The following is a 13,673-nucleotide window of genomic DNA, read 5'->3' as shown; positions in this document are numbered from 1 at the left end:
AATGGAGAGACATCCCCTGCTCGTGGATTGGAAGAATAAACATTATTAAAATGGCCATCCTACCAAAAGCAATCTACAGATTCAATGCTATTCCAATCAAAATTTCAATGTCATTCTTCAAAGAAATAGAACAATTATTGATGAAATTCATATGGAATCACCAAAAACCCCGAATAGCCAAAGCTCTCCTGAAAAAAAAAAAAGAAGGGAATGGAGGCATCACACTCCCAGACTTCAAACTATACTAGAAAGCCATAATCATCAAATCTGCATGGTATTGGAAGAAGAACAGACACACAGACCAATGGAATCAAATAGAAAATCCAGAAATAAACCCACAGATTTATGGTCAACTAATTTTTGACAAAGGAGCAAAGACTATGCATTGGAGCAAAGAAAGTTTGTTCAATAAATGGTGCTGGGAAAACTGGGTCGCTACATGTAAAAGAATGAAGCTTGACCATTACCTCACACCATACACAAAAATCAACTCAAAATGGATTAAAGAACTAGACATAAGACCAGAAACCATAAAATACACAGAAGGAAATATAGGCGAAACACTACGTGATACGCACATCAAAGACATCTTTACAGACACATCACCCAAAGCAGTGATAGTGAAGGCAAAGATAAACAGCTGGGACTACATCAAATTAAAGAGCTTCTGCACAGCAAAAGAGACAATAACCAAAACAAAGAGAAACCCCACCTAGGGGTTCCTAAATGTTCCCACTAGGGGAACATTTTTGCACACAACACTAATGATAAAGGACTGATCACAAAAAACTGCAAAGAACTGATGAGACTCAACACAAACAAATAATCCAGTCAAAAAATGGGCAGAAGAGCTAAAAAGAAACTTCTCTGAAGAGGAAATGCAAATGGCCATACCATCTTTCACCAGTGAGAATGGCACATCTTACACCAGTGAGAATGGCACATATTAAAAAAACTAGCAACAACAAATGTTGGCGAGGGTGTGGAGAAAAAGGAACTCTTCTGCACTGTTGGTGGGAATGCAAACTGGTCCAACCACTATGGAGAGCTGTGTGGAGATTTCTGGACCTACTAAACATAGAGCTTCCATATGATCCAGCAATTCCAATCCTATTTACCCAAAGGACACAGAAACATCAATTCCAAAGAGCACCTGCACCCCTATGTTTATAGCAGCACTGTTTACAATAGCTAAGCTTTGGAAACAACCCAAATGCCCAAAAATAGATGACTGGATCAAGAAGATGTGGTACATCTACACCATGGAATATTACTCAGCATTCAAAAAAGATAAACATATGCAATTTGCAGCAACATGGATGGCGCTGGAAAGGACCATGCTCAGTGAAATAAGCCAGAAAGAAAAAGAAAAATACCGGATGGTCTCACTCATAGCAGGAATCTAGAAAACTTAAATAAGGGACCAGGAAAATGAATAACTATAAGAAAGTGAAAATCAGAATCAACAAACAACTATGAACCAGAGACACTCTATGGGGGGTAGGGGGCGGGGAGGGATTGGGGTCAAAATAAGGGGGTTGCAATTTATGGGGAATATAAAAATAAAATTTATTTAAAAAAAATGTTCAAGATGGGGAGTCTAGCAGGAGATCCCTAGTTGGGAACACTAAAGAACAAATCCACCCTACAGAAAGGAAGGTTTCATATCTCAACCCTGGCAGTAAAGAGGGCAAGAGAAGAAACTTGACTGAGAATCTGAACCACAAATCAGCGCTAACGTAAGTTTCCAGACTGAATTTATATGTACCAAAGTGGTCCAAAATACTTTATGCAGAATTTAAAGTGGTTGCAGGTAGGTTAATACCCCCAAGTATCTGACAGACACAAATACAAATCTTATCTAACAAAAGCCAACTTCAGTACAGGTTACTGTGGCTATAAAATGCCACTGACAGTAACACACATCCCATGTAATATGTGTCGTAGAAGTAAAGAAATATACTAGTATCTTACCACTGAAGCTTGCTTCTATCCTTCTTAAAATCTACCTTAGTTATTTCATTGCAAGCAAGAGTTTTTTATTCAACAATACCAGCAATAAATCTTTGAGGTTTATAAAATAAAAACCGAAGTTAAAACTCATCTCTAATTCATTCAGTCTTTCAATGAAAAAAAAAAAAAAAACACATTAAGTTTCTACTATATTCCAGGCCCAATAGTGATTTATAAGCTTTGCCCTCAGGAAGCTTATCTTGAATAAATACTCTGAATTGTCTCTGAGAAGTCATTAGGATACATCCCGCACAGCACAAAAACTCTCCATAGATAATTCCTGTTCCAAAGCTCCCAGGATTACCACAAAGTTCACCAACTACAGAGGCTCTAACCTTGCCTAGACATCACTAGCCTCAATATTCCTTCTGGCTTCTCATGTAACTCCAGCTTAGCAGAGGATATAAAAAGAAAATGATATATTTTAAAGTGTGAAATTTTCAGCATTTGGTGGAGGAACAGAACAGCATTTCTTCCCCCATTTCTTTCTCTCCCCAAATTTAAACTCAATAGTTTCTCAAAGAGATCAGTGGTCTCATCTCATGAGTCTAATCAGCAGTCTGTGCTACTAAACTGCTTTTTGATCTTTTCATCACCCACATAACCCAGCCACTACAGGCAATCATCTGAAATAAAACTCTCCCAAATGAGGAGACAACTATTCTGAATAGGGAAGACAGGCAAAGTGATTTAAAAAAAAGAAGTGATTCAGCAATAAAAAGAAAGTAGCCATTTCAGATAGCCAATTTGCACGGGCTCCCTATATCTGGGAGCAGGAACAATGTTAAAGGGCCATCCACGGGTACTGTACTGAGGAACAGCTAACATCTGACCATGTGTTCTTCAAAGCATCTTAACAGTCATAAAGGCAACTTCCTGCTCTTAACCTATCTGCCCTCCTGACAACCAGCCTCAGAAATATGGTTAGGTCAGCAAGTGTAATACATGCATAAATGAAGTACTCCTCATGCATGACTAACATACCACACAAAAATCATTACACATACAAATTATTATGATTTTCAAGAATCAGGAAATTTTAAAGATAAACCTCATGATCACCTAATACACGCTGCTTAATTTTCAAATGAAATTTCTACTACAGAGAGCCAAGTGATTTGCTAAAAGTCACAATTATAGTTAAGGATTACCTATGTTCATATATACTCATTATTTTGTTTACAACAGCATTGGTAGTGCCTCATAAATTCAACAATTTTAGAGGAATTACTGGCAACTAACAGATTTTTTTAGATGATCAATTTTATCATTTTTTAGTAGTAAGCAGTTTATAGAAAATTATATTCATCAGAAAACTCATTTATTTTACCTTATGTTTCATCAATAATTCACTTACTTTTTTGCATGTGTTGATTTAACAGTCAATAAACACAGTGACATTAAATGAAAGGAATTCAAAGCTATTTTTTCTTTCAAATTTTAATGATAAGCTATGGTACACTTTAACCTTAGTAAGTGGTCAATGAAACCAATAGTATATAGTATCTATTTTTACTTTTTTTTAATGGAAAATATCAAACATAACATAAAAGTGGAGACACTAGTGCAGTGAAATCCTAATTATCCATTACCCATCTTCTACAATTATACTAATAATCAATTTTTTTCCTCTATAATCCTACTCATTCCTCCCACTATCATGTCCCACTAGATGATTCTGAAAAAAAAAAAAAAAAAAAAAAGCAAGATATCACAATTTTTTTTAATGTAAGAAAAATAGCTCTTATATATCTTTTTCTAAGTAACTGTCATATAGGATAGAAATAAAAGAAAACCTACCTGTTCCAATGTCTTTACTAACACCACAAAAAATATCATCTGCATCATCAGGTAGGCCCTCTTCTTCCATTTGCCCTTCAATTTTGCTAATTGTTTTTGCAAGAGAAAAATCTGAGAAGTCATCTGGTATGGCAACATCATTGGCAGTATGTACATCAGAGTATTTCAATTTTATACTAAAAAAAATCAATATATACACATATTATATATTATAACCACATATATATTAAAGACTTCCAGATATGACTTAATAAAATATCCAAAAGCAGATCAAATTATAAATTTAAATGATGAAATTGATAATTGATATATATTTTTTTTTAACATTTTTTTATTCAGGCAAGACAGAAGAGGTCTGCTGCACCATGTGGGTATCTCCCAGGCCAACGGGGATTGAACCTTCACTGCAGAGGCTGTGGACAGCTTCACAGTGCTGTGCTCACCCGCCTGCCCTAGCAGGGAGGCCCAATAATTGATATTTTCAAAGACTACAAGAGGTTGCATAGACTTTCATTCCTTGTAAGTCACACAACCACAATGCTAAACAAGGCTTTATGAGGCTATTCGGATACTGCCTCCAAACTCAGCTTCCTATGTCAACTCCAGCCTTTGGCTTTAATTATACCTGCTACCGGAGAAAATTGTACAAAATGGTATCTAGCCATAATTGTGCAAAAAGTGAACTCTTTTTTGTTTGTTTGTTTATTTATATATTTATACAAGCACTGGGTACAGTCAGAAGCGAGGGAGGGTGAGAGAATTCACCAGAGCCAGAGTGGGGAGCAGAGCAGACAGAAGGACTGAAGTACACTGCTGAGGGGAGCAGCGGGTGGCAGGAGAGATCTGCGCGCCATGTGGGACCCTCCTCCAGTGGCCGGAGAGCAGCTGGGGATCGAACTAGCGCTGCAGAGGCTGCTGGCAGCTTCACAACCCAGCGCTCAACAGCTGCGCCACTGGGGAGGCCCAAAAAAAGTGAACTCTTGAAAAAGAATTAGAGTCAAAAGTTATTAGCTCAATAGCAAAAAATTTTTTCTACCTAAAGAAATACATTCTAACCAGGATGAAAGCTAACCAAAAAGTTGAATTTTTATTGTTTAATAAGTTAATGGAAGAAATATGAAATACAAGTCACTTCTAAAGGCACTGAAAAGTGGGTGATGCCTAATACATCAAGTTTATGGTTCTAAAAGTCTTAATTTTTTTAAAAAGATTTATTTATTTATGCATACAAGAACTGGGGTACAGGGCCTCCCCCGGTGGCACAGGCGGTTGAGCACCACGCTGTGAAGCTGTCCGCAGCCTCTGCAGCACCAGTTCGATCCCTGCCAGCCGGTGAGGGTCCCACATGGCGCAGCAGACCTCTCTTGTCGTGCCCGCTGTTCCCCTTAGTGTATTTTGTCAGTCTGCCTGTTCTGTTCCCTGTTGTCTCTGGTGAATCCTCTGACCCTCCCACGCACCTGGCCTGTATCCTAGTTCTTGTATAAATAAATCTTTAAAAAAAAAACTTAAAAGAAAAAAAGAACTGGGGTACAGGCCAGAGATGTGGGGAGAGGATTCACCAGAGACAGTAGGGAACAGAACAGGCAGATTGACTGAAATACATTGCTGAGGGGAGAAGTGGGTGAGTCAAGAGAGGTCTGCTGCGCCATGTGGGTATCTCCCTGGGTAGGGATTGAACTCAAGCTGCAGTGGCTGTGGACAGCTTCACAGTGCTGTGCCTTAAGCCCTTGCGCCACCAGGGAGGTCCCCTGTGTGTAATTATTTATTTGGACAAGTGGTAGGCCTACAAATCTAATAACTTACTGTGAATAAGAAACTGGCTGGCATTACCCACTGCAAGTGTGACCCTCCTTTTCTGGAAATCTATACTCGAGAACCTCTTGGGTCCCCTTTTTATGCCTTATTTTTCACCAAGAAACAATGGAAAATAAATTATAATGGTACTGTAGTCTTTATTTTGAGCAGGTCAAATAATCATCTGTATCTAAATAGACTCAATAATGTATGGCACTCTGTTATAAACTCAAAAAGTAAAAGACAATTTAATCTATTTGAGAAAATTAGGCAGAGAAAGATACCTAAGTAGTGGTCTTAGTTCTAAGAAAACATCTCACTAATAATATTTAAAAAATTTCAAATATGGCAATTTTGCTTTAAAAAACAAAAAAATGTTCATTAACTACAATAAGACACTTCTGAGTAGAAAATATTTTAAATTATTGAATGTTAGTAAAATATATACAGTATAGTTTTATGAATTTGGGGTTTAAAAAGATTTGGAGAAATAGAGTTCGGTAGTTAATGATGATACTATGAATTATACAACTAAAAAATGAAAGTAATACTTTTAAAAGTGTACTGTACCTTGAATTTGTTTTCCTTCCTTTATTTGCAGAGTGTAGTTTGTTTTGAACCTTATTTACTAGATCAGTGTTTTTTTTGGTCTTTGACTTCATGAAGAAAAATTTAAAATATTGATTAGATTCTAATCATTTGCCAAAGGAAACACTTTTGTAACACACAGAACTGCTAGTTTTCTACATAAAAGAATTGCTATGCTCATAGAATTAATCAATTGTATTTTAAAGAACCCCAGAACTGTATACCTGGAAAAGACCTAAATATCACTATGACTAAGAGATTCAAAGATAAAGAAAATGAGTCCCATAGATAAGAATATTCATCTTGCCGGAGGAAATTAAACTGGATGTTCTGACTCATAGTATTTAACTTGCACTGATAATTCCCCAGACAAGCTTTTACTTAAACTGGTCCCTCGGCCTAGATTCTCACAGATGGGAAACTTGTAGATCCTAGTAAGTCCAGCAGCACCTGGAACAGTGATCTAAACACTCTAAATATTTAAAATTAATGAATAAAAGTTCTTTGTATGAGTGCCTTTCTTAGTCAGATCTTCTACATAGCCAATCTGTACTTAAAGAGAAAATTAAAATTCCTTAGGTTACAAACTTCACTTAGATTTTTTTTCCAATGTACCTCTAAATTTTTCAGTGAATAAAGACAAAAATTATTCAATTTCTTTTACAAACAATATTTCATGAAGTCATTTCTTCTGTGTATTAAGGTTTATATTCTATTTCCATAACTCACATCCCCTTTCTGTTTTGTCTAAGTATATAAAAATCACCTAAATTCTACAGAATACAATTGCATTCACAAAAAGTGTGATTTCATACCTTTGTTTCTGAATGTAGATGAACTGTCTCTTCAGACAATAGACCTCTACAGACCAAAAATAAACTTCATACATTAACCATATCAGGCTGAGACACAATAAAATCCAACAGTGATTACATTTGAAAGGAAAACATACAGCTAAGAAGCTATGAAGTAGGCCTTGCTATAATTTTAGTTATGCACATGCCAATTTATTTTAAATGCATGGCACAAACAAGAGAAGTGCTTTAATTACCTTCGAGAAGATACAATACCAATAGTTTTGCAGGAACATGCAGGACAAATTTTAACAAATGGAACTCATAAAGAAGAGTATTGTCTACACACAAGGATTACCTATTTTACAAAATGATTCACAACAGGACTTTTCATTGTGAGCCCACTCAATGTTATCCTTTATCTAATGTACTTTAATACTTGTTCAGTGTCTGTTTCCCCATTACAATGTGAACTCCATGAGGAGAGGAGTTATATCTGTCTGGTTTACTACTCTACCTAGTACTTTGCATAGTGCTAGGTATATAAACCCTTAAACTGGCACTAATACTTGTTAAATGTATGAATAAATACATCTAAAATATAATTCATTCTATGTCAAGGTTTTCAAAAATATTTGGAAGTTTAAAACAAAGTAAAAATAGGGGCCTGCACACTATTTATAATAGGCAAAATCTGGAAACAACCCAAATGCCCAAAAATAGATGACTGGATCAAGAAGATGTGGTACATATACACAATGGAATATTATTCAACAATCAAAAAAGATAAACTCATGCCATTTGCAGCAACGTGGATGGAGCTAGAAGGAATTATGCTCAGTGAAATAAGTCAGAAGGAAAAAGAAAAATATTGGATGGTTTCACTTATAGGAGGAATATAGGGAAACCAAATAAGACATCAGGGGAAAAAATAGTAACAATACAAAACACAGCAAAACAAAAACAAACAATTATAGACCAGAGACATCATGTAGGGATGGGGCTGGGGGAACACAGGGGACTGAGGTGATGGTGGACGGGTGAACTGGTGGAGGAAATTCTATGGGGACTACACCTGATTGGGGGTGGGGGTGGGGGAAAGCAAACTGTTTAAAAATGAACAATGGGCCTCCCCAGTGGCACAGCAGTTGAGCGCTGGGCTGCGAAGCTGCCCTCAGCCTCTGCAGCGCCGGTTAGATCGCTGGCGAGGGTCCCACATGGCACGCAGACCTCTCCTGCCACACCCACTGCTCCCCTCAGCAGTGTCCTCTGTCGTCTGCCTGTTCTGTTCCTGGCTCTGGCTCTGGTGAATTCTCTCACCCCCCCCCCCCCGCGCTTCTGACTGTACCCAGTACTTGTATAAATAAAAAAATCTTTAAAAAAAATAAATAAAAATGAACAATGATGTAAAATATACATAAATTAAAAATAAAATAGGGGTCTGCAAACTATGGCCCAGATTGAACTTACAACATCCATTCACTTATACACTGGTTAAATGACTTTTACAGGACAACAGCAAAGTCAAGGAGTTGCAAAAAAGACTATATAGCCCACAAATCCAAAAATATGTACTACCTGGTTCTTTACAGAAAAATTTTGTCTACCTCTGATCCACTGTCTAGATCATCCCCAACAAAAACAGGTGTAAGCATTTCTGAAAACCTACCACATTAATAGATATTGTTGCTATGAAGAAAAAAAAAATAGAAAACTATCATCTCCCCTGAGAAACTAACCATAGTGGAGTACATAAAAACAAAATTACATCAGATGCTACCTACTAAACTAATAATGCATAGGGGTTTTTCTCAATATTAGACACAAACATATACTTAACATAGATAATATCAACTACAACCTCATAAGAATTATGAATGGTTGCAAGAAAAAAATAAGACTTAAAATATTTTAAAATTTCAGAGGTTGCTTAATCCTCTTATGTAGGACATGAAAATATCCCCAATTTTTTTTTTACAAGATTTACATATCCTCTTTGATCACCTTCATTTCAAAATAATATTTGTCATTTCCTTACATTTTGTACCTTTCATTTCCCCTCGACTTGCTCCCTCGGGTTTGGCAGAGTGATATTATTCCCCAAAGTAATGAACTTAAACATAGTACTCTGACCTTTTTAAAATCTCTCCATAAAAGGTTTGAATGCAGTAAGACGGAAATGATTTGTGTCATAAACCTCGCTTTTAGCAGGCTGAAGGATAAGTATGCAAGACAATTGAGAAATTAAGTTCTGGCTTCCCTACCATATTGTTTGGCAGAGAACATGGATGTTGGACACCTAAAACAACATATACTGCCTAACTGTAATCATTTAGGTGAATTATCACTGTTCTAAGTTAAAATGGATTCTCTTTACACAACTATCTTTCAACAGTTCCCAAGTTAAGAGCCAAGCTATCATCTTTCACATGATAAAAGCCATCTGTTTAAACAGTGGCATTTAAAAAAAGACCACCTGACCTAGGTAAAGAAAAGTGTCACCACTTTACACCTACGAAAAATTTAGTAAATGAAGAAAATCAACAGATTTATTTTTATGCTTGTGAAATTGGTCTGTCGCTTCAACAGAATCTAGGATTAGCTGTTGCTACCATCATTTCTATATTTTAGTTTACTAGATAGAAGGTAAGCCTAATCTTATTAAAATTCTACAATTTAGATTATGTAAAGCCGTTAAATCACATACCAAAAAATACCAGTGTTACGTATAATAAAAGTAAATAATTGCATAGTATATGCACACATATTAGATATGTATGTATCAAATAAAGTGATAATCATTTTTATGGAATTTGTTTTATTTAAAAATTAAAAGCAACACACTAAGCATTAATTCCTTGGGAGCAGTACCTGTCTGTTTACTCACCACTATATACCACCAGTAGCTAATGGTGTTCAAAATTCTTTTTTCTAGATTTCTTGAAATATAATTTGCATGTAGCAAAATATTCTTTTTGGTATCTAGTTCTATAATTTGAAAAACTTAAATGGTAATGTAAACACTGCAAAAACAAGATAGAGAATATTTCCATCATCCCAAAAAGTTTCCTGGTGCCCTTTATAATTATTATCCTCCACCACTAATCTGATTTCTGTCCATATAATTTTACCTTTTCAGAATGTCAAATAAATGGAATTGCATAATATATACATTTGTTAAGTGTTGTTTCTTATACATAGCACTCACTTTGATGCTGTATCAGTATTTCATTGCTTTTTATTGTCAAGTAGTATTCTTCTGCATGGATATACCATAATTGCTCATCCATTTACTCCTTGATGGATATTTGAGCTAGTCTAAATTTTTTGGCAATTATGAATAAAGCTGTTGTAAACATTTGCATATAGGTTTCTGCTTGAACATACTTCATGTTTCTTGAGTAAATAACTACAGAAAATTGCTGAATCACTTCAGAATGCAAAAGTTATTTTTTGGTAAAATGAACAGTGTCCCAACATTTTAAGTCAAATAAGCTGTCCCTTAAGTAGCACATCTTTTTTCTTTTTTCTTTTAAGTTCCTAAGTCCTCAGGTATGTTCAAAAACATACTCTCGTAGAGCTGTGCAACTCTCATAGCCTGCTTCTTCATCTTAGAAAACTGAGAGGACTACATAGTTCTTTTAAAATTTTTTACAGTCACAATTTCAAGTTTCAGTCCATTACTCTAAAGGTTTCTTTGCTGGTACAACCCTCAAAAACTGAGTTTCCTACCGACTAGATTATAGTCAGTTTTAAGTATCATTAGCATACCCATAGTTCTTCCCCAAATTAGACTTTTTTAGAATTCTATTTCTTTACCCTGAACACTTCTGTCCCTTCCTCCGCCTTCTTTCTCCCCATTCCCCCAACCTTTTAAAAATAAAAATGGTTTACTCTGAGTTTCAGGCTTCTGTGGAGAGGCTATACCTTTAGTCAGGTCTTTGCCATGAGTGATTTCTTAAAAATATTTTATATATTTCTTACATCATTTTTCATTTTTGCACAATGTATGCATTTTCATCTTGGTTATAGTCCCCATACAATTCCCACCCCCCTTATTTTGACTGTAATCCCTCCTACTCCCCCCCCACACCATGCCCCCACATAGTGTGTCTGATTTATAGTTGCTTGATTTTGATTTTTACTTTATTATAATTAGTCTTTTTCCTGGTCCCTTATTTAGGTTTTCCAAATTCCTGCTGTGAGTGAGACCATCCAGTATTTTTCTTTTTCCTTCTGGCTTATTTTGCTGAGCATGATCCCTTCCAGCGCTATCCATGTTGCTGCAAATTGCATGAGTTTGTCAAACTGGAAAGATTCACTAGGCCCTCCAGACACTTATGTAATTCTTGCCCTGAAAACCTTAAGTCATTGAAACATTTGGTCAGTGATTGTGAAGAATGCACCTGAAGTCTGGCGTTTGTCTTGAGGTTGTTCTTTAATAGGCTTTGCTCGTCAAAGCACTTTCTCTATTTTATCTCACAATATTTGTGGCTAACTCTATAAAGCACTTTCTCTATTTTATCTCACAATATTTGTGGCTAACTCTATAAAGGGTCATCAAGACTCTGGCCTGCTGATTTCTGTCAAGGGAACCAAAACCATTCAATGGGAAAAGAATGGTTTTATCAAAAATGGCGTTCAGACAACAAGATAGCCACATGCAGAAGAATGTTCATGCCTATGTTATACTAGATACAAAACTTAACTCTAAGACCTAAATATAAAAGCTAAAACTATAAACCCCCTTAAATGAAAACATATGGATAAATGTCAATGACTTTAGATTTAACATTGTATTCTTAGATATGGCTCCAAAAGCCCAAGTGACAAGAAAAGATAAACAGTGATGTAAAAAATATATATGTGTGTGTGTATATATATTTTAAAAATGGCGTTTGAGAAATTAAGTCACTTACCTTAAACTGTAATCATCATCTTCATATGATTTAACTTGTGTGGAAGTAGGCCTAGAGTGTACCTCTTGCTGATCTCTCTAGTAAAATGAATAAAGAAGACATATAGAGAAAAAGAACTAGAATATATTTAACTGTTTCCATCCTATGGTATGAAAATAAAAGTCTATAACAATGTAGTTCCACATTTCATTCATTCTGGGTTAAGAAAGTCAATTCTCAGGAAAAATGTAAGTGTATAAATGTCTTCTTATGATCTTATCTGACCCCTGCTTCCCTATTATATTAGAATCTCCCATCTTGTGTAACATTCAAAACAAATTAGACTCACAAGAAATGAAAATATATCTGTTTAATGGGTAGAAAAACTTTTCTCAAGTTAGACAAAGCTTGAATGTTAAGACCAGAAAGATGCTGAAAATGAAGCACTTACGAGTAAAAGGTTCTGGCAAAGATCTAACAAGAAGTGAAAGTGAGTAAACAAAAATTCAACAAGGCAAAAGGTATATCCTTTAGTTTCTGTGGGGATAGGATGTACTTACTCGCCCCTTTTCCCAGCTCATCCCAGTTTTATGCTACACTCTTGTTTGAAAAAAGAAAAGGTCCTTATTAGGGGACTCTGAGCACAATACATAATGAATCCCTCATTCTACCATAACATTGGGTTTCTTTGTTCAAATATTTTCCTATTCTTCAGATACTGGCAAGGTCTAAGAGACAAATAAAAATATCTAATTACAAATGCAAGTTAGCAAACTAGTAACCATTATCTAAATGTATTAGTTGCAATGTTATATATATTTCTCATTCCAGAATTAAAATAAAATATATTACCTATTATTCCCTATCCCCATCAACTCCATACTACATGACCAGGGAGAGGTGGATTTGAAAAAATGATTATGATTAAGTTAGAGTGAGAACTGAAAGATTTGAAAGCACTCTATTCCTGTAAGGAGTGCTGCTTTATCTTATTAATAGTGGGAATGTTGATGCATAAAGAGGAGTGCTTAAAGTAGGAACCTTCAATTTGGTACTCAAAATGAAGCCAAAAATGCCTGCAGTCTAGTGAAATTACATTACATTCTTCCTAACTTTAAATCTGATTATGGTCTAGCTCTAAGAATTTGAGTTATATCCCACTGAAAAGTTTAAAAAACAAACTCCACATATACACAACGGAGTATTACTCAGCAGTCAAAAAAGATAAACTCATGCAATTTGCAGCAACATGGATGGAGCTGGAAGGGATCATGCTCAGCGAAATAAGCCAGAAAGAAAAAGAAAAATACCAATGATCTCACTCATAGCAGGAATTTAGAAAACCTAAATAAGGGACCAGGAAAAAGACTAATTATAATAAAGTAAAAATCAAAATCAACAAGCAACTATAAACCAGAGACACACTATGAGGCGGGGCGGGGGGGGGTGGAGAGGGGGAGGGAATAGGAGGGATTACGGTCAAAATAAGCAGGGTGGGAATTGTATGGGGACTATACCAAGATGAAAATGCACACATTGTGCAAAAATGAAAAATGATGTAAAAAATACATAAAATAAAAGAGGAAAAAAAAAAGAAACAAACTCCCACCAGAGTACAAATTAACCAGGAAAATGCAAGTGAAAACCACAATGAGAAACCACTTCACTAGTGAGAATGGACCACATAAGCAAGCTAGAAACAAATGCTAGAGAGGATGTGGAGATAAAGGAACCCTCTTACACTGCTACTGGGAATGCAAACTGGTCCAGCCACTACAGAAAGCTG

At 35.7% G+C, this 13,673-nt stretch overlaps 1 protein-coding gene across 1 annotated transcript in view; it reads right to left on the bottom strand.

Moving 5' to 3' along the window:
• Nucleotides 1-13,673, bottom strand: part of TEX9 (testis expressed 9) — a gene marked incomplete at both ends in the record, with an annotated part of 49,277 nt that overhangs the window by 25,669 nt on the left and 9,935 nt on the right. Inside the window, 4 exons of the mRNA XM_084239659.1 lie at nucleotides 3,814-3,989; nucleotides 6,178-6,263; nucleotides 7,011-7,056; nucleotides 11,909-11,985. Of these exons, the coding sequence (XP_084095785.1) occupies nucleotides 3,814-3,989; nucleotides 6,178-6,263; nucleotides 7,011-7,056; nucleotides 11,909-11,985 (385 nt within the window). The remainder of the gene's footprint in view (nucleotides 1-3,813; nucleotides 3,990-6,177; nucleotides 6,264-7,010; nucleotides 7,057-11,908; nucleotides 11,986-13,673) is intronic.

The sequence above is a fragment of the Talpa europaea genome (assembly GCF_964194135.1).
Source record: "Talpa europaea genome assembly, chromosome: 8".
NCBI lineage: Eukaryota > Metazoa > Chordata > Mammalia > Eulipotyphla > Talpidae > Talpa > Talpa europaea.
This window is presented reverse-complemented; position numbering and strand designations above follow the sequence as displayed.